The following is a 19,797-nucleotide window of genomic DNA, read 5'->3' on the forward strand; positions in this document are numbered from 1 at the left end:
AAACAGGATACTGGCCCTAGAGAGCTGAGATGCATATCTCAGGAATGATTTCAGTGAGCCCAGACTCTTGCATCTTCCCATCCATAGAAAGGCACTAAAATCATTAACTTGCGATGTCTGGTTTTCGTGATTAGCAGGAACTTTTTGATGTTCAACTACAAGTTGTTTTTTGGTTTTTTTCCCAACAGAAATTCCTATATATCCAGGCTCCTCCCCTACGTCTTCGGAGCAGCTCCTTAGAGCTCTTTCCGTGGCTGTCTCCCGGGCTGTAGTCCTCAGTAAGGTCCCCAAATATAACGTAACTCAGAACTTTTAGGTCGTGTGGTTTTCCTCAGTCGAAGTCTCGTGTGTTTCATGGCACTGCTGCTGCCTTAATTCAGGTCATCCTCAGCAGCCACCCTTATTATTATTATTATTGTACTGTTGTATTTTATATGACATATTTAAATTCTTCTTTATTTGTTTATTATCATTATTATTGTAATTGCCTCTGAACTGGTCGCTTGGTCTCCAGTTCTTCCAACCCTCGGATCCAGCTTTTATTCTGCAGTCTGCATGAACGTTCTAAAATTCACATCTTCCTGTGTCACCTGGTTTACAGCCCTTTAACAGACCTCTAGTAAATGCACGGAGTCCAGGCTCCTTGGCACCTGGGGTGCAGACCAGGTTTTGGGACTTGTCATCACCCCATAGCCACTCCCAACTCGCCTCCTGCTTGCCCCCAGCTTAGTCCTTCACACTCTAGCGAGAGCAAGCTGCCTATAGTCCCCCCCCCACCCCCATGCGTTTTCCTGCCACTGTGTCTGCTCAGACCACCCTGGGTCTGTAATGCCCTTTCTCCTTGGTTGTCTGACGAACTCCGATGTTTCCTAAAAAACCTGGTCTCCTCTCAGAGAATTCATCACACCCCATCAGTACTACAATAAAGCTCATATGGTATTGGGTGTTATTACAATTGTTTGGGGAGTTTTTTATATATTTATGTGGACAGCAAAGCAGGAGGTGAAGGCTCCCATCTGTCTAGATTTTAGTCTGAATCATGAAGAATTCACATTTATCGAGGTTGGGGAGAGGATGACAGGTGAGGTGTAGCAAGTGTGCACTTCACCCCCGGTGGGACCCCCTGAATTATTGTGAGGTGACCGTCCATGGGGGAAGGTGTTGGTGAGAACGAATATCATTTTGTCACAGGCTCTGAAATACCGTGGTTCCCTGGCCTCCATGCTGCTCTGGAACCTTAATAACCTTAGCGTAAAAGCAGCAGGAATTTTCTTCATACCTTTGCGTCTTAGGCATCAGAAAACGCCCACTCCCTGCAGACCCCGCTCAGCACCGCCCTCTAGTGCCGGCCCTTCCCCTGCAGCCCTTTCTCAGCATCACCCGGTCACCCCAGAGAGGAGCCGGGCGCAGGGGTCCCCTCTCTGGAAGGACTGTGAGTCCTTGGGGACAGCTGTGAACACACGACTGGATCAGACCCCCCCAGCGTGTCCTTGAGTGGGTTTCGGAGGGTCTTGGAGCCCCCAGCCTTGGTGTGCCTGTGAAAGTGGATGACTTCCAAATGACATGTGTGAATGTTACAGATTTCAAAACTTTCCAAAGGAAGTTCTAAGTCCCCCCCAAAATAAAGAACCCCTTAACCACTTAGATCCTCAGGGGGACTTTTAGACGCAGGTACCCTCACTTTAAGGAAGATACACCACTGTCAAAGCAGCTATATGGGGGTCACAGTAACTGCACTGCAAACGCGTCTACCATAAGCTGTGTTTGTTGGTCTCCGGGTTTAGCGCTGGGCTCGGCCCAGCTCACCTGTGTGGACACGTGTGGACAGCAGGGAAGGCTGAGCGGGTGATGGATTTGGACCCGACTGGGGACGCCTGACTGTGTATCAGCGGGGTGGGTGGGTGGGGAGGGATGAAATGGAGAGAAGGAACACAAACGACCGTGTGTACGTGGTCTCTGGGTCACGAGTAAGTCACACACAAACACACACACTCACGCGCCCCGGTGCGCCCTCTGGTGGCGATGATGAGAACTAGAATTTAGGCAGTTTTCTCGCCCAGGACTGAAGTGAAAACCCCAGTTTCATGCGGTTCCTTATCAAAGTCTCCCTAACTTGTCATTTAAGGCGCATTTTGTGAAACCATAAAGCCACAAAATCCCCAGGTTAGCCATGGCCAATCCACACACAATAACTTGGATGTTAAGGATTTCTTAATTATTCCTGTTTTTGGCTGCCACTAGAAAGTAGCAAAAATCATACTTCACTTTTTGTTGATCCTTTTTCTTTTTTTAAGCTTTATTTGATAGATAAAATAAATTAATCAGGATAATAACAATAATAATCTGCTAAAAACAGAACAGTGGTTCTTACACTTTTTGGGCTCAAGACCCCTTTACTTTACTGAGGGCTCTAAAAATCTTTTGTTTGTCAGTCATGATTACAGATATTTACCATATTAGAAATGGAAATGGAAAAAAATTTCAATATTGATTGAGTTATTTAATAATTATAATAATAAGCCCATCTTACATCTTATTATGTAAGCCCAAATAGGTTTACATAATAAGCCTGTATAACATAAATAAAATATTTTTAATAATGTTATAAATAACAAATGTATAAATACAAATAAAATACATTATCATTAGTTACTATAAATAATAGTTTTAATAATAAAATTACAAAGCAAGAATATCTAATAAGGGACTTCCCTGGTGGTCCAGTGGTAAACAATCCGCCTTACGACTGCAGGGGACAAGGGAACTAAGATCCCACATGCCACGGGGCATCTAAGCCCGCGCGCCGCAACTACTGAGCTTGCGTGCCTCAACTAGAGCCTGCGTGCCGCAAACTACAGAGCCCACACGCTCTGGAGCCCGCATGCCACAACTAGAGAGAAGCCTGCACGGTGCAATGAAAGATTCCGAATGCCGCAACTAAGACCCTACGCAGCCAAAAATAAATAAAATAAGTAAATAAATAATAAATCTTTAAAAAAATATATCTAATCAGAAGAGTGGCACTGTTTTACACTTTTACAAATCCCTTTAATGTCTGGCTCAATAGACGACAGCTAGGTTCTCATATCTGCTTCTGCAGCCAATTTGTTGTAATATGTTTTGTTTGAAGTTCACAAAAAATATCCAGCCTTACACAGATATGTAGTTGGAAAAGAGAGAAGTAGAATATTTTAATCATCTTTTCAGAGAATTGTGAATACTCTTCTTGGGTTACTGTATCAAAACTCAACAGGCGGGAGTTTCTTGAAGGTTAGTTCCAATGTGGAATCCGAAACCATATCAATGAAGTCTTCATTCTTCAATGAAGTTGCGTTAAAACCCACATTTATCCTGCACTTTGAATGGATCTCTTACCGGGGTGATTCTGTAACACTACTCATTGGTCATTTGGAAAACATGCAGATCTTCCCAATGCGAACACAGTTCATACATTATTCATGGAGTTTGTAAAATTTTCATTCTTTAACATCACTGCCAATCTTATCAGAGAAGTCTACATATTTGGGAAACTGTCGAGCTCACAATGGCAGATACAAATTTCCCCAGATTTGCATTTTCTCTTGAAAGCTTGAAGTTTTTAATTGGCAGCTGTTTCCCTCGAGGTGACAGGCCACTGTATTCATTTTTGAGAAACAATCTACCAACACTGAAGTCCGACTAACTATAGTTTTCAATCAACCGAAAATGCCACGTGAAAGCGGCGGTTTCCACGTCCTCACACCTACAAGCAGACAGAGGACCTGTGTACCAGCTGTATTCAACAGAGTTCCTTTAGCACTTTCTTCCACCTCATCAAGGACACTCTCACGTAAAACTGGCTTTTCCCCAGTGAGCGCATCGTGGGAAAACAGTCTGCTGCCGCGACCTTGATTCCTGCTGTGGCATCAGCAGTTTTACCTGTGCCTGCTTTTGCTCCACCTGTTCAAAAGTCCACGATGGGGAAGAGATGGGTCTGCCTGGAGCATCAGGTTCACCTCTGCCCCGCTGGTTTCCTGCAGCCTCCATCGGGGTGCAGTTCCCTGTCTGCGGCATCGTGTCCCCTGCTGGACCGGCCAGGAGCAAGGCGAGGGCAGGACTCTGGGCTGTGGACCCTCCTACAGACGACCCCTCTGACAAGGAGAGGAAACGTGGGTGGAGGCCGTGAGCGGACCTTCGGCTGGGTGTCTGCACTGGCGGGGGGAGAGACACACACAGAAGGGGCCTCCGCTTTCCCGAGGCCGCTCCCACCCCTCTGCCCCAGCGTGGAAAGTGCGGGACCCACCGGAGCCGGTCCCAGAAGGAGGTGCGGGGTTCTGGAGAGGTCATCTCACTCTGGCTGCGTTTTGAGGGAACTTCCTTACAACCTCTGATCTTGAGAAGGCCCCTCTCTAGCCAGTTCCGCGCCAAGGTGCCTGCAAAATCGTCCTGGGGTGAGAGTGGCGGACAGAGAGAGTGCAGAGCCCTCTGCTGTGTTGGCACCCGTGTCCCCCTGGCACTCCTGGCCCCGGCCTTGACGCGGGGTGGAGGGGAATGGGCATAGCCCATGGTGACCTCTGAGGGCTCAGTTTCATATCCACAAAGGCCCAGCTGCCCAGCTGCTGTCTCTATGTCTGTCTGAGCTCATTGTTGGAGGGGAAAACGGTTCATCACCTGTGTCAATGTCAGCGAGAGTTTGCGGCTGCCCCTCCCTGGGGGAGGGGGCAGCTGGGGCCTGGACACTCCAAGTGCCAAGAGCTTGAACGAGAAGCTTCCCAGCCGACCCTTCCCCCGGGCCCCTGGCCATGGGCACCCCGACCATATTCCAGGACCCCAGGAAAAAGCAGGATCCCTCCTGAGCCCTGAGAGGCGATTTCCTGCACTGTCTTTGGTCAGAAGGCTCCTCTCCGTGTTTCCATCGGTCCATTCCTTTACTCCATGAGCACTGATTAAGCACCTACTCTGTGTCAGGCACTGTGCCGGGCGCTGAGCATACAAGCAGGAGTATGACGTGGGGCTGACACTCAGGTTTCTCCAGATGATTAAATAGATGAGGTCAATGGGTTAAGTGCAGGGAAAGAGCGATGCACCGGGGCCTGGAGGAGGGCTCCTAGTCCAGTCAGGGTGGTCAGGGCAGGCTTCCTGGAAGAGGCAATGCTCCACTGATACTTAGAGGCGGGTGGGGTGAGAGAAGGGCCTTCTGAGAAGCATCTGTGGCTCCAGGAGCTTCGAGAAGTCCCGTGTCCGGAGCTGAGGGTGTGTGGAGGCGGGGAGGCTGAGAGGAGGTCACAAAGGGCAGGCGAGCCCACGGCGGGGTTTCCATTTCATCCTGAGGCCACTGCTGGAGGAATTGGGGAAGGGGCCGTGTCCTCATTTTAGGAGGATGGTTCAGGCGTCGCGGGATCCCGGAGAGGCTGCAATGAAGTCGGCAAAGCGGGATGGCTGAGCAGAGACGGCAGAGGGCAGATGGGGGGCTCCAGGCAGGGAGCGGGGCAGAACTCGGAGCTCCGCTGACTGTGGGGCGGGGGCGGGGGATGGCCCTCGGGCTTCTGGTCTGGCGCCTGGGCGTGGCTATGCCATTTTCTGTGCCGTGGTGACCAGAGGAGGGGCAGGGGCGGAGGGGGCGTGTGGAATGGCCGCTGGGCACACGGGCCTCACCTCGGGGCCCCCGGGCAGGAGACACAGATTTGGTGCCAGGGAGGCTGGAACTCTGTCCCCACTGACTCACCCTCCCCTCTTAGCTCTGGGACTAAGTTCGTCCCTCTGACGAAGACGAAAATCATTTCTGGGAAGGAGGACCAGAGTGAAAGCGGTGAGGGGGGTGTCAGGGCACCCAATCTAGGCCCGGCGGCAGTGGGGCAGGGTCCCAGGCTTGCTATGGAACCCCAGGCCTGGGTCAGTGCCTGGGATGCAGGGCGCCTCCCGCAGGTATGATGGAGGAATCAACGAGTAAACGATGGCGGGGAGTGTGGGCGCCCCCAGAGTTCAGGGTTTGGAGAGTCCGGGGCAAAGGCAGGAGATGGGTCCGGGCAGTCCTTGGCTGGGCTGTCTGTGCCCGGCTCACGGGCTCTGTGGCGGGGCGCAGGCGGGCAGCACAGGCTGAAGTCCGGACTTCCAGCCCCAGGGTGGAGTCTGCCCGGGGGTGAGGTTGGGGGTGACGACTTGGTTTACCTACAGGGGTTCTTCAAGTGTGGTCCCCAGACCAGCAGCCGCAGCAATATCGCCGAGACCTTGTTAGAAATGCAAACCTCCAGGCTCCACCCCGGACCTGATGAATCGGGAGCAACCCCCAAATAAACCAATGCAATAAACTCCCACAGACTCATCCCCAGCCCCTAGATTCCTTCTCTGATCCCCAGCTGCTCCTCTGGTTTCCATCCCAGCCCCTCCACCTGGAATCCTGTACCGCCCCCCGCCCCCCCATATAACCCCCCAGACCCCGTTCTCTCTGCCTGGCAGCCTTCTTGCATGGAGGCTTCCCAAAGGTGACCTGACCAAAGCCAAATCAGAGCAACTTCTGCTGGCCCACAGGGAGGGGCCTCTACGCTTCCATGGCACTTGGGTATGTCCCCTGAGGACACCCCTGTCCGCCAGCTCTGTTCCCACCCGAACGACGCTTGGCTAGAGCTCCCCAGCCTCTTGCTGCTGGCAAGGCCTTGCCTGGCCTCCGAGAAGGGTCAGCGTCCTGCTTGTCCTGCCCCAGCCTGGGCTCCCGGCCCATGAGATGACCAACAATAATAGCCACTGGATTAACATAGCAGGCATTGTCTTTCTCTGACCATAGGGTGGGTATTAGGTGTTCATCCATCATCCTAAAAATAGCCAGTAAACAGGTGTAGCCCCTGCACACCAGCCCCCTGGATGCTGTTGGCATGCGGCTGGTGACAGAGGGTGGGTCAGGGGACAGAGGGAGTTAGTTTCACCAAGTTCCAGGCACGGGGTGTGGGGCGCCGTTTGGAACCTGGGAAACCCACCAGGAGAGGGTGCAGAGCATCTGTGGACCCTCAGACTCCACGAACTTGAAGGTCAGCTCAGCCCCAGGACCCTCACTGGACCCCTCGGCACTGTTTACATCACCCCCAGGTCCAGGCGCCTTCCTGGCGCACGTGTACCAGAGCCTCAGAAGATGCCCGAATGTCAAGCCTTTTGCCCTGTTGGAGCCGGGGCTGTGGGGCCTGGTTTCCACATTCCCTTGCGAGAGATGCAGGGTCAGCGAGATGGCTCCCCTTCCCCCGGGCCTCCCGGTGCCCTGGCCCCATCCCTGCTTGGAGCCCCGTCTGGTCTGCTGTCCATTCCCCCTTTCCGGGGCTGCCGTCTCCTAGGTGGTGGCCATTGTGTGCACAGGCTCCGTGTCTCCTGAGCCTGGGACACGTGTGTCTTCAAGCCCGCCTGCTGCTGTTCGTGCTGCGGTGTCCCCTTCGTGAGGTGTGTGTGTGGTGGGCGGGGGGCGGGGGGGGAGCGGGGAGGCGGGAGGGCGGCGTGTCTGTTCTATTTTTAGCCGCCAGTTGCTGTGGGTCGTAGTTTTCATAGCTTCCCCTCCGCTTTCCCCCCACAGTCTGCAGTCAACCGCAAGGCGAGACCATCTCACCCACGGAGACCCAGGAAGGTGAGTGTCCACCGCCCGGGCAGTGGAGCTGGTGCTCCGAACTCAGGAGCAAGCGAGGGCTCGGATGGCGAAGAACACGGTCTCGCCTGTGCCACTGGGTTTGTTGGTGGACGGTCCTAAGACAGTCCGCAGCATTTAGTCCCGTAGGGCGGCCTCTGCCCTGCAGGACTGTGGCTGGAGGTGCGCTCCCTGCCCGTTTGGAGCCGTGAGCACGATTTTCCAGGCTGCCCAGGGAGCCCCCCGCAGAGCCTCGAGGACTGTTTTCACACTGCAGCCCAGCCGTCCCAGGAGGGAGAGGGGCGCGTTGGGGACCAGAGGGGGCAGAGGGGCTGCGTTTGGAAGTTGAGGGGGAGCTTGGTGAGCAGTGCAGGGGGCGACGCCTGGGTCGGAGGAGAAGGAAGGAGCGGGGGCAGGACTCGGGGGCTGGAAGGCTGCACCTACGCCCGCCGCCACCGACCAAGGAAGCCTCCTGCCTCTTTGTTCTTTGTCTTTGACAACTCGCTTGGCGCCCTTTGCTGTCTGCACAGTGGACAGAGCAGGTGCGGGCAGAGCGCCAGCCAGCCTCCTGGCTCGGGCGCAGAAGGGGGGCTCTTGGGGGAAGGCAGGGGGACAGCACTGGGGTGGGAGCTCGAGAGCCTGTGAGTACATCAGTGAGGACCTGAGGCGGGGGGGGGGGGAGGGGTGGGCTCTCTAACAGGGGGCGGGACCGGAGACTGTCCCCAGCAGCTGTGGGCGGGCTTTCCTGTTCAGAGCTCAGGGTGCTGGGGGGTCCCACAACTGCAGCCTTGGGAGCACAAGCCTTGTCAGCAGTCAGTCAGGGAGGACCGGATGCCCTTGAACTGAGGTCCAAGATCGGGGGTGCGGGCCATCCGGGGGAGGAACACAAGCCTGAGTAGAAACTTGGGGTCCTTTCCCTGCTCACACACGGTCACGTACACACTCACACTTACACACACAGACCCACACATAGCCTCAGTCTCGGTCTCACGGCCTGGCTGGCCTTCTGTCCCACCCATGGGGCCTGGGGGAGGGCAGCCCAGGGACCCCTACCTCCCACTGTGGGTCCCGTTATCTCCCTCTTGCTGTTGGGGGCCGGGAGCGCGGCTCTCCCACCCTCTGAGCTGCCGGCTCCATCCTGAGTCCTTATCTTGTCTCTGCTTGTCTTCCAGGGGACCTGTCGAGGGGTCCCGTCTGGTGGGTGTCAGTGCAAGGCTGGGACCCCTTGGCCTGGTGATTGTCAGCGGGCGGGCCGGGGGCGGGCCCGGAGCTCGGCAGGACGCCTGGCCTGGCCGGACAGGTAGTGGCTGTCTAGGGGGTGTGGACACAGCCGGACACCCCTGCCCCCGAGTCCCTCCGCAGTGAGATCTGTGCCCCCGGGGACCGTGCTGCGTGGGCTGGTGACAGAAGGTGGGCCCGGGGCGGGGAGGGCTCTTCCCCAGCTGCCCCTCCTCTCTGGACCGCCTCGGTGTCTTCAGAGGAGTGTGGCCCTAGAATAAACAGCTGGCGATAAAATCGAATTGCAGCCAAGCATCTCGGGAATGTGTGGACTGTTTCTACTCCCCTCTGTGCCCCAGGGTGACAGCTGAAGCTCTGGGTCACACTCCCTCCGCCCGGGCCTCGCCCTCCCCCCACCCCCGAGGCAGCGGCAGATGGGGCGTGGTTAAGGCTTTCGGTTGGGAGATTCAGGAGGGGTGGCTGAGCCCCACCCAGGCTTCCTGGGCACGAGGGGAAAGGGCGGAATCGAGGCAGAGGCGGAGGCGACGGTGGCCACTTTGCACGTGTCCTTCAGGGTCAGCCTTCCCCCACCCACACCGGGTTCTGGACCAGATCCAAACTCCGGACCCTGTGCTCAGCCCTCCCCTGGCCCCATCCCCTCCCTGATCCTTCACTTCATAACCCAGCTCGGGGCTCCCGACCGCCCTGCACACCGGCTCCCACCGCAGCCGTGCCCCTCCCTCCCCGTGTCGTTTGCACAGTGCCCACCGCCTCCACTGGAACGCTCTCTGTCCAGCCCGGGCCAGAGGGTGGTCAGGCCTGGCTGTGGAGCTTCCCCCTCTACGGCTCGAGGACCCCCTCCTCGGTCTGAGCCCCAGACTCTCGGACTGAAAGGGGTCCCAGGGTCCCAGGTCAGGGGGCTTCATACTGTGCTCCACGGGCAGAGGACCTCACGGAGGAGCAGGGGGGTCCTGGGCTAACCCCCCTTCCACCAGGGCCAGCCGCTCTATTGATTGGACTTGCTTTGAACAAAGGGTTCAAGAACCAAATATTAAGTGGAAAACAAGTTCTCTAACCCCTGATTTTGCAGAGGGAAAAGCTGGCCCGGAGAGGGCTAGGGTGAAGACCAGAGTGGGACACAGGGTTTTGCCCTGACTCCTGGCCTGACCCCCCTGCAGGGCCCCCTCACGGACCTGTCCCAGCTCATCACCATCCATGTGAATGGCGCCCCCTGGAGGTGTGCCATGTGGTGGCCTCCTGTGGCCTGTGCTCACTATTCCAGACCCTGCCCTCTCCGAGACCTTCATGACCACCCACTGCCCACAGGGCAGTCTGTCTCACCCTGTCATTCGAGGCCCCGTAAGCGAACACCCCCCCCCCCCCACTCCAAACGCATCTCCTGTGTATTCCATTCTGTTCCCCACAGGTGTTGGCAAACGTTTCCTGGGAAGGGCCAGATAGGAAATATTTTAGGCTTTGCAGGTTACATAAGGTTCTGTCGCGTATTCTTCTTTGCTTTACAGTCTTTTGAGCAAACAGTCCAGTCCTGGCCTGTGGGCTGTAGTTTGCAGATCCTGGTCCTACACACCTGCCCAGCGGAACCACTTTTGATTCTCATCTTGTTTCTTTGCCTTTGTAAGGTTTCTCTCCCCTGTGAATGAATGAGTAAATGAATGGAGAGAAAAAAGAGTAAACGGACAAGTATTTGCCCCATCCTGACCCACTGGAAGGCGATATGTCTGATTTCTCCATTCTGCTATCGGACCTTCTCTCGCGGGCTGGGCGGCTGACACAGCCCCACGGCCCAGCCAGGTCGGGGTGAGGGCAGGAACTCTAACTCTCCCTCATCCGTGGTTCCTTCCACCCCAGGTGCCGCCCCAGGTGCCGCCCCACCGCCGCCATGCCGGAAGTGTAAGTAGTATTGCCTCCCCACCTCCCCGCACCCCCGCCCCGCCCCGCCCCGGGGTCCAGGAAGGCATGTCCCGTTGCTGCAGATTTCAGACCATCTGTTCGGTCCCTGAAGCAGTTCCCCGGGAGACCAGATCCTAAAACAGGCACAGTCCTGAGAGCCGGGGTCCCCGGGGTCCACGTGTCCGCCCAGGCTTTGAGCAGAACTGGCTCCCAGTGTGTTGCCGGAAGACCCTCTGGGCCTGTGTCTCAGAGTTTGTTTGCACTGATCAAATGGATGGATCACAAGCCCCAGGCCATGATTTAACATTACCCAGTAGATGAACAAGCTTTGGGGAGGTACCTACTCGCCCCGGGGAAGGAAGTTTTCACAGCCTAGGACCCCACCTTGAGGTTCCCATCCTCCCCAGTGTACAATGGCTGGTGTTTCCCAAAAGCGCCTCCAGTAGCCCACGGGGCCTGAGGGTTTCTACTCTATTCTGCTTGTCCTCGGACTGGTGCCCCTGCACCATGTCTGCTTTCCTTCTGGTGTGCTGTCACCGCGCCCCTCCCCCAGCCTGTCCGCAGGGTCTGCTGTGCCTTGTTCACACTCACTCTGTCTTCTGCTCTCCCCCCCGCCCCCCGCCCACCCTGGCCTTCCTGTGATGGATGCCTGCAGCGAGGTGAGTAAGACTGGGGGTGTCTCTGTCCGGGCGGACGTTAGACAGGTGGCGGTAGGGTGGGCACCTGAGGACAGAGAGCTTGGGTCAAGGCCTGGGGAGGGGCGCTCAGTGGCTGAGCAAATTCCCTGGAGGATATAAACCTTGGGGGAACATTCTGGACGTGGGGCTCCTCAAGGTCCAGGGAGGGGGCGCCCCAGTGCACCACGTCCCTGGAAGGTGGTCCTGGGGCTGGGACCAGACAGAGGCGGTGTGACCCTGCACCCATGCTGACCACCGAGCAGTTCTCCGTCACCGGGTGTGAGAGCGCGTCCAGCTCTGGGGGCCCGTCCTGTCCTTGCAGATCTACATTGGAAAGGTGGGAGGGGGTCATCCTTGGGTTATTCCACCCCCGCCCACTACTGGACACTGAGGGAGTAGCAAGAGGGTCCTTGCCCTCCCCTCAGGACTTAGACAGCCCTGCCCCCGGTACAGCCCAGGTCTGTTTAGGCTGCTGAGGACACACACAGCCTGGGTCCCGCCCCGCCCGGGGTGGGGACTGCAGCTGGGGAGCTGTGGACTCAGGGCTGGCAGGCTGGGAATTAGCAGCACGGATGGAGGGGACACTCAGCAGAGATTCTGTTTTTCCATCGTCGTGTGAATCTCTAAGTTTCACTGAGGCTCGTATGAAAGTGAGTCCCTGGTGACTGCTGGTCAACGAGGTGGCCAAAATCTCCCCCGGTGGTGGGGAGACGGTGAAACATTTCCGTGGGTGCATGACAGCGTAAACCGCGGCTGGTGACGCTGGTGATGACCATAGCAACAGGCCATTCCCTCGCAACCACGCGGACCGGACACACAGCAAAACCCTTGGCTTTCGGAGAGGAAAAGACAGACCAGCCTGAATAGCTGGATTAGACGCATGTTCCAGGCACGAAAGCCCCTTCATTGTCTCCCACAGGGACGGCTCAAAGCCAATTGCTTCTACTTTACACACAAGAATAGCAAACCCAAGCTGTGGCCGGGGCTCAGCAGAGTAGCTGCAGGTGGGGGGTGGGCGGTCACCAGTGGCACGAGAAGTGACCGCCTGTGTCCAGGAGGAGACAGGAGCCCTCGGAGTTAGGGATGGAGCAGCCCCCCTCTCGCTTCCCTGGGGGACGCTGCCACAGGGCCAAGACCTATTAGGACGTATCTAGTCAGCAAGAGATGTCAAGCATTTTTAATAAGAAGAGAAAATATTGTTTTCATAACTGAGAGCAATTATATGGATTGTGTTGACATCAAGAAAAGTTTTGACGTCTAAAGAGATAAGCTTCTTTATTGAGGGAACTCACGGCTTACTTCTCTGACGTGACACAACATGGCCCCAGAGCGCCAAGCCGCGTGCCTCATCCACGCTGCTCGAAGCTGGTGCTCACCCATGATCTCATTCTGTCTCTAGTCCCTCTGTGGACCGGGTAAGGTGGGTCTCAGCATCCTGACTCACAGATGAGGAAGGGGGTGCCCAGACCCCATGACCCACAGTGTCTTGCAGGATTCAGCCCCTCGTTCAGGGAGCTGAGTCTCTGAATCTGAGGGGTTCAATCACAAGATGAGCTTTTAAGGGACCCTGAAGCGAGGATGCTGGGTAAGGATGGTGACAGGCTGGCACTCATCCTGGCCTGGTCCAGATTTCCGGTTCTGTAGCCTCCACCTCACCCGTCTCTCCTCCTCCTTCTCCTCAGAGAAAACCCAAGATTACTGCCTCCCGCAAACTCCTGCTGAAGGTGAGCGGGGTCCTGGCTCTGGGGAGGTGTCCGGGGAGGGAGAGGGGTGCAGTGCACCTCTGGGGGGGAGGGTCGTGGGAGGTCAAAGAGGAGGGAGATCAGAGTGGGGAGGAGGTGGAGGATGAGGAGAAGGGATGGAGGAGGAGGGGATGGAGGAGGAGGGGATGGAGGAGGAGGACGAGGAGAGGGTATGGCGGAGGAAGGGATGGAGGAAGAGGTGATGGAGGAGGAGGGGATGGAGAAGGACGAGGAGAGGGGATGGAGGAGGAGGAGATGGAGGAGGAGGCAGCAGAGGGAGTCTGGCCAGAGCCCGGAGCCCATGGTCAGAGGGTGGGAACCCGGAATTCTGGTCCTGGCACCTACCCGGGGCTTGGCAGGAGGTGGGACCAACTTCAGGGTGGGACCCCTGGTGGGGGCAGAGGGTTTGCTTTATTTTGGTAAGAGATTCTTTCTTAGGAGCTCTGGGGCCCAAAAAGATGAGAAATGGTAAGAGGAAGGTTGAAAGACAGTAAGGTCCGGGGTCCAAGAGCGCGTGTGGTTGTGTGTGGTCCCCCGGGGTTTGGTCTCACGTGGCCGCGCACACACTCCGCTCCTGGCGGCCGCCTGGTTCACAGGCGCCCAGGGCTGCCTGGTCTGGGCCTCTTCCGGGGCTGGGCTCGCAGTCGGGGGCCCGCCTTCCCTTCAAGCCCTGATGGCAGGTGGGGGACGAGGGGCCCCGCTCACGGGCTCCGTGCTGCGCAGAGCCTGATGCTGGCCAAGGCCAAGGAGTGCTGGGAGCAGGAGCACGAGGAGCGAGAGGCTGAGAAGAGGCGCTACCTGGCGGAGCGCATCCCGGCGCTGCAGACCCGAGGCCTGTCGCTCAGCGCCCTGCAGGTGAGCAAGGGGGAGGGGCTCCCGACCGGTGACCGCTCGGCTCAGAGCTCTGTCCTTTACAAGGGGCTCCTCCCTCACCTGGCCTCACTAGTCTTCACAACCCCGTGTGGCGGGGTCGGGCTGGGCTGCTGCGTTGGGTCCCATTTTACAGGCGGGAAGGGAGCCTCAGCAGGGAGAAGGGGCTTGCTTGGGGCGGGGGTGTTGAGCAGGGGACAGGTCGTGTATCAGACCAGCATGACGGTGCAGGGCGGGGAGCTGCGCAACGCTTGGGAAGGCCCATTTCTCCAGACTGGCCCGTCTTTCCCCTGCAAATAGGCCTTTAATGTTTTTATAACATTGATAAGAGTTTAAACACCAGTGACTGCAGAGTGAAGGGACCGGAAGGAAATACAGATCGCCTTTGACTTACGATGGGGTTATGTCCCAAGAAACCCATCGTCAGGTGAAACTATCGTAGGTCCAAAGTGCACTGTCTACACCTCGCCCACCGCACATCACAGCACACCTGGCCCAGCTTAACCACGTGAGGACCACTCACGGTAGCTGAAAGTTGGGCGAAATCAACTAACACAAAGCCTATTTTATAATAAAGAGTTGAATACCTCGTGTAATTTACTGAAGATAAAAAAGCAGATGGCTGTCTGGTACAGAATGGTTTTAAGTGTGTCGGTGGTCACCCTCGTGAGCGCGGGGCTGCCCAGGAGCTGGGGCCGCACTGCCCAGCACTGAACATCACTAGCCTGGGAAGGATTAAAATTCAAAATTCCAAGTACGGTTTCTACTGAATTTGTATTGCTTTCTCACCATCATAAAGGCAAAAAAATCATAAGCTGAACCATCGTTAAGTCAGGGACCATTTTTTTAAAAAGATATTTACTTACTTATTTTGGGTGTGCCAGGTCTTAGTTGTGGCATGCAGACTTCTTAGTTGTGGCATGCGGGATCTAGTTCCCCGACCAGGGATGGAACCCAGGCCCCCTGCATTGGGAGCTCGGAGTCTTACCCACTGGACCACCAAGGAAGTCCCACCATTTGTACACCAACATGTTACCAATGGTTACCTCCAGGCGGTAACCTATGTTATTAGTGCCTGGTGGTAGTAATTCCTATTTTACTATTAATTAAATAATAATCATTATTATCACTAATTATTCCTATTTTATTATTAGTAGTAGTATTTGTTTGTTTGTTTGTTTGTTTGTTTAGGCTGCACCATGCGGCATGAGGGATCTTAGCTCCATCGAACCCGTGTCCCCTGCATTGGGAGCATAGAGTCTTAATCACTGTACCGCTAGGGAAGTCCTCTTATTTTATTATTTTTGCTTAATATATAATTTTCAAAATTTCTACAATTAACTTACATTCTTTTTATCATAAGAAAACTTTTTAGTGATAAGTACATTCGGAAAGGAAAACAAAGGACTTCCACTCAGAGCGAAGGGGTCCATCAGCCCCTTCCACAGCTCAGGTCTTGCCGAGGTGGAGGAGGGGCCGGGCACCCGGCTGGGAGGTGGAAAAGGGGGGCTGGGGGCTGAGCGGCTCCCTCATCTCCCTTCCTGACTCCCCTGCTTCCCCAGGACCTGTGCCGGGACCTGCACGCCAAGGTGGAGGTGGTGGACGAGGAGAGATACGACATCGAGGCCAAGTGTCTGCACAACACCAGGGAGGTGAGCCGGGGCTGGGGGGTGGCAGGGGCACAGCTGCAGCAGGCTGGCTGGGTGGGACAGGGTGGTGTCTGGGGAGGCGGGCGCAGCCGGTGCAGGTCAGGTGGGTGGCGGGTGATGTCTGGGGGTGTCGGGTGGGCATTGACGTGGCAGCTGTGGACCAGGTCCCCCTCCCACTGCCGGGTCTGGGGAGTGGCACTTAGGAAGCTCTGGTCCCTGCACTCCATCCCCCAGGGCTGGAGTTGGGCAGAGAGAAGGTGATGCTTTTCACACAGATGAAAAGCACAGACTTCCTCCAACCTATAAGGTGGGCTCTTCAGTGGAAGAGAAGCCGCCCCTTTTATTCACCCACACAAATAATCATAGCCTGTTAATACCACCTTACCTTGCAAACGGCTTTCATGTGCATTGTCCCTTTGATCCTCCTTGCACGCCTGTGGACGAAGTGGGTGCTTTTATCTGCACCTGACAGATGAGGACACAGGTTCAGAGAGGCTGAGAAACTCGGCCCAGGTCACACAGCGGTGGACCTGGGCTGGGCCTGGCCCAGACTCCAGTCACTCAGCACTCCCCCGGCATGGGGCGCGGGGCGTCAGCTCCACCCAGACCCAGCTCTAGCGGTGGGCAGAATGCGGAGGCACAGGGTTCCTGCTGCTGGAGTGGGCACCTGTTCCAGCAGAGGCGTGGCGAGGGACTGGAGCCACTGCCCCCCTTCCCACTTCTCCCCAGCAGGAATGACGGTCTGTGGGTTCACGGATCCCCCCAGAATTTCCTCCTGAGGTTGCACCCTGGAAATCGCCCAGGGGGCTCGGACATGGGGTTTATCCATCCTGCTGGACCAGGGCTGTGCCCTCAATGAGCTGCTCTGAAGGCTCACTGGGAAGGGACTGGTTAGAAGCAGGAATCAGAGGAAGTGGCCCGCCCCACTGCAAACAGGACTTCCGAATGACACTGCTGTCTCTTCCCTCCATGGCCGCCACGGCCGCCACGGCTAACGGAGCTCCCTCTCCGAGCCCCACTCACCCCTGTACCAACAGAATAGGATAAAACAGAGGTGGCTGTTTGCAAGGTGACAGATAGTGGGTCTGGGCGTCCCCGAGGGCCTGGCCTGGAGCCTGGAGAAGTGGGACCTGGCTGGGGCCCGGAGCCCTGAGCTGCCCCCTCCCCGCAGATCAAGGACCTGAAGCTCAAGGTGCTGGACCTGCGCGGGAAGTTCAAGCGCCCCCCGCTGCGGCGCGTCCGCGTCTCGGCCGACGCCATGCTGCGCGCCCTGCTGGGCTCCAAGCACAAGGTGTCCATGGACCTGCGTGCCAACCTCAAGTCTGTGAAGAAGGAGGACACGGAGAAGGTGAGCCCCCGACCTCACCCGACGCGGCCTCGGCCAGCCCTGCAGCCCCCGCAGGAGCCCCGCCAGCCGGCAGAACGTTCCGGGACCGCTGGGAGGCCCGGGGAGGCCTCACCACCCTGTTCTGGGAGAAGGAGGGCCGGGATGTCCCACCTTTTAGGGGGGGCTGACTTCCCATCCCCCAGCTGCCCCTGCGCAGGGCGGGCCTGGCGCTAAGTGTGCCCTGTGTGGCCGCCCACAGGAGCGGCCCGTGGAGGTGGGCGACTGGAGGAAGAACGTAGAGGCCATGTCCGGGATGGAGGGCCGCAAGAAGATGTTTGATGCTGCTAAGTCCCCGACCTCCCAGTAGAGGTACCAGAGCCAGCTCCCCGCCCCCAGGCCCCAGTTTACAGGGCAGCAGGGACCCCAGGACAGCGGCTGGCGGGCTGGGCAGGGCGGTCGGGGGAGAGGAGCCCTGAGGTCGCTCAGTCCTGGTCCCCCCGAGACTGGGGGCACATCATTCCTGCATCGGGGCCCTTCACTCCCTCACCTGCAGCATTGGGATTGCATCAGCTCCGTGATCCCCCAGGTGTATCACCTGCGGTGCAGATGATCCGGCCCCTCCCAGGCCTGCTGGATCCGATACTCTGGGGTGGGATCAGCCCCTGGGTGACTCTGATGCCAGAGCTTAGAACCCCTGGATTCCATGACCCCCAGGGCCTTCCAGCTCTGACTTTCCAAAAGTCTAAAGCACTTTTAACTGCCTCCTGGGGAATCCTGCAAAGTGCCCAGCACTGGTCGGGGGGCTTCCATTCAGAGGAGACAAGGCCACCCACTCTCCGAGGAAGCTGCTGGAGAAAGCAGCCAAGTTAGGACACGTGAAGCCCTCTGTGGGCACGCGGAGGGCACACGCAGCGGGGCAGGGTCTGTCCCATAGCCCTGTCCGTCTGAGAAGCCTCGTGGAGGGGCAAGCTCTCCGAGGATGTGATGGGATTGCAGACGCGGGAGGGCATGTCGGGGGCTGATGGTGCAGCCAGAGCTCAGAGGTGGGGATTAGCCACACGTGGAAGGATGCCCAGGCCGGCGGGAGCGAGGAGCTCCGTGGGGAGGAGCGGTGTGAGGGGGCAGAGCTGAGGCTCGTAGGAGCCCCTGTGGACAGCAGTCCAGCCTGGGTGCCGGGGTGAGAAGGCCTGGGAACTGAGGGCTGCTGCCTCTCTGTCCCACAGGCAGCTGGCCAAGCTGTGCTCCGGGTGCCCTGCCGGCTCCTTCCTCCAGCCCCGCCCGCCGGCCTCTCAGCATACGCCCCTGCACTGCAGCGCGCCCCCCCTGCTCCCACGTCTCCCTCCAGCCTTCCGGCGGGACTGGGATTAACAGACACGATGGGGGAGGAACGGCAGCGTCTGAAGACCTCGCCTGGCTGGCGGCTGGGCTCCCGGCCGCTGTGGTGCAAACAGGCCACAAGGAGGCACGCACCCTCCGCTCTGTATGTCAAGCGCCCGTGGGCGTCACAGCCTCTCCATTAAAACCAGTGTCCTGGTCGCTTCTGCAGCTCTGGCTGTAAGCACCTGGGGGAGGGGGAAGGCAGGGAGCCTGTGAGGGAGGCTGTGCTGGGCGTCAGGCAGCAGCTCGGGTCAGCATGGAGGGCCACCTGCTAAGGTCCCCCTGGTCCCCCTTCCATCTGGTCCGGTGAGGTGCTCAGCTCAGCCCAGCCTGCCCTGCAGCTGTCAAGGGGCCCCTCCATTCCCAGCCCCTGGCCCTGCTGCTCTCACAGGGCCGTTCCCCCGGCTCCCCTCTCCCGGGTGCCCTGGTGTACCTGACCCTCGGGGCTGAGCAGTCAGGTCCGTGTGCTGCTCAGCACCTGGCCCAGCCATGGGGATGCCCCGCAGTTCCACCCCGGCCAGCAGGCAGCTCCACCCCGGCCAGCAGGCAGCTCCTTCTTCACGCCCGCCCTGGGCTCTCCTGTTGCGTCCTGGGCCAGCCCTGTCCACCTGCATCCACCCTCCCTGACTGTCTTTCCTTCACACTCCTGACGGACCATGTCCCCCAGGACTGATTCTGTCCCAAAGTGGGGCAGTCAGTTGTCTGTCCTCCAGGTTAGGTCCTTTCTCCATCCCATTGACATCTGGACCAAAGCCCGGTGAGGGGTGTAAGTCTGCTGGGGTGGAATGGGGGGCCTGGGGGCACCCCCCCCCCATACGGAGGACAGCGGCTCCCGTGGAGCAGAGACCAACGTCTGGGCCAGAGAGGGCCTGGCTTTTCTGGGTAGTGTCATGTGACTCCTGATATATGCCTACAAGGAAGCAGCTGGTCCCGGGCCCGGCCCTTGGCGTTCTGGCCGCCCGGCATTGGTCCCAGGAGCGGCTGGGCTGTGTGAAGGGCCCTCCACCTGCCTGTGAGTCCCTGTTCTGCCCTCTGCTCCCAGTGCATTATCTGCCATAAATGCCAGAAGCTGGGAGCAAAGTGCAGCACCAGGGGCCCCTGGGCCGGGGTCTGGCTCCCGGCCACGCAGCCGGCCAGCCCCTGAAGGACCAGCAGCCCGAGATGTGTTGGGGGAAGAGCACTCTGCCTGGGTCCCTGCTGCAAACAGCTCAGTGGGCAGAAAGGCGGACGTGCTCAAAGAAGACAACTCCTAGAAACACGGACACTCTCAGGCACAGACACACCCAGACACACCCAGACACACACACACACACGCACACACACACACACACACACACAGCTGGAGAGCCCGGCGGGGCTGGTCCAGGCACAGAGCCTGGCTTGGGTCTCACGCCTGGCAGCCACACACACACCCCCTTCCCTGACCCACAGGTCACTGCGGCCGGCC

The 19,797-nt window shown here is 57.8% G+C and overlaps 1 protein-coding gene and 1 long non-coding RNA gene across 3 annotated transcripts; one reads left to right on the forward strand and one right to left on the reverse strand.

Moving 5' to 3' along the window:
- Positions 1-7,459: 7,459 nt before the first annotated feature.
- On the forward strand, positions 7,460-18,518 carry TNNI1 (troponin I1, slow skeletal type). 2 transcript variants are annotated; one of them, XM_082450153.1, is made up of 8 exons: positions 7,460-7,582; positions 10,667-10,712; positions 13,068-13,109; positions 13,851-13,982; positions 15,560-15,649; positions 16,818-16,994; positions 17,233-17,342; positions 18,197-18,518. In XM_082450153.1, the coding sequence occupies exons 4-7, from the start codon at positions 13,857-13,859 to the stop codon at positions 17,338-17,340; spliced, it is 501 nt and encodes a 166-aa protein (XP_082306279.1). In that variant the 5' UTR covers positions 7,460-7,582; positions 10,667-10,712; positions 13,068-13,109; positions 13,851-13,856; the 3' UTR covers positions 17,341-17,342; positions 18,197-18,518. The 2 variants fall into 2 exon arrangements, with proteins under 2 accessions (XP_082306279.1, XP_082306280.1); XM_082450154.1 differs by lacking the exon at positions 7,460-7,582 and adding an exon at positions 8,754-8,879.
- LOC309655190 lies at positions 10,245-16,111 on the reverse strand. Its single transcript, XR_014260646.1, has 2 exons — positions 16,032-16,111; positions 10,245-10,448 (listed from the first exon to the last, which is right to left on the reverse strand). It is a non-coding gene; the product is annotated as an uncharacterized lncRNA (long non-coding RNA).
- Positions 18,519-19,797: the final 1,279 nt, after the last annotated feature.

This window comes from Balaenoptera physalus (genome assembly GCF_965194825.1).
Source record: "Balaenoptera physalus genome assembly, chromosome: 1".
In the NCBI taxonomy this organism is placed as follows: Eukaryota; Metazoa; Chordata; class Mammalia; order Artiodactyla; family Balaenopteridae; genus Balaenoptera; species Balaenoptera physalus.

Coding starts and splice junctions, on each gene's coding strand:
- TNNI1 (XM_082450153.1), top strand. CDS start 13,857: ATGCTGGCCAAGGCCAAGGAGTGCTGGGAGCAGGAGCACGAGGAGCGA. Junction 15,650..16,817: donor GTCTGCACAACACCAGGGAG/GTGAGCCGGGGC, acceptor CCCTCCCCGCAG/ATCAAGGACCTGAAGCTCAA. Junction 16,995..17,232: donor AGAAGGAGGACACGGAGAAG/GTGAGCCCCCGA, acceptor GGCCGCCCACAG/GAGCGGCCCGTGGAGGTGGG.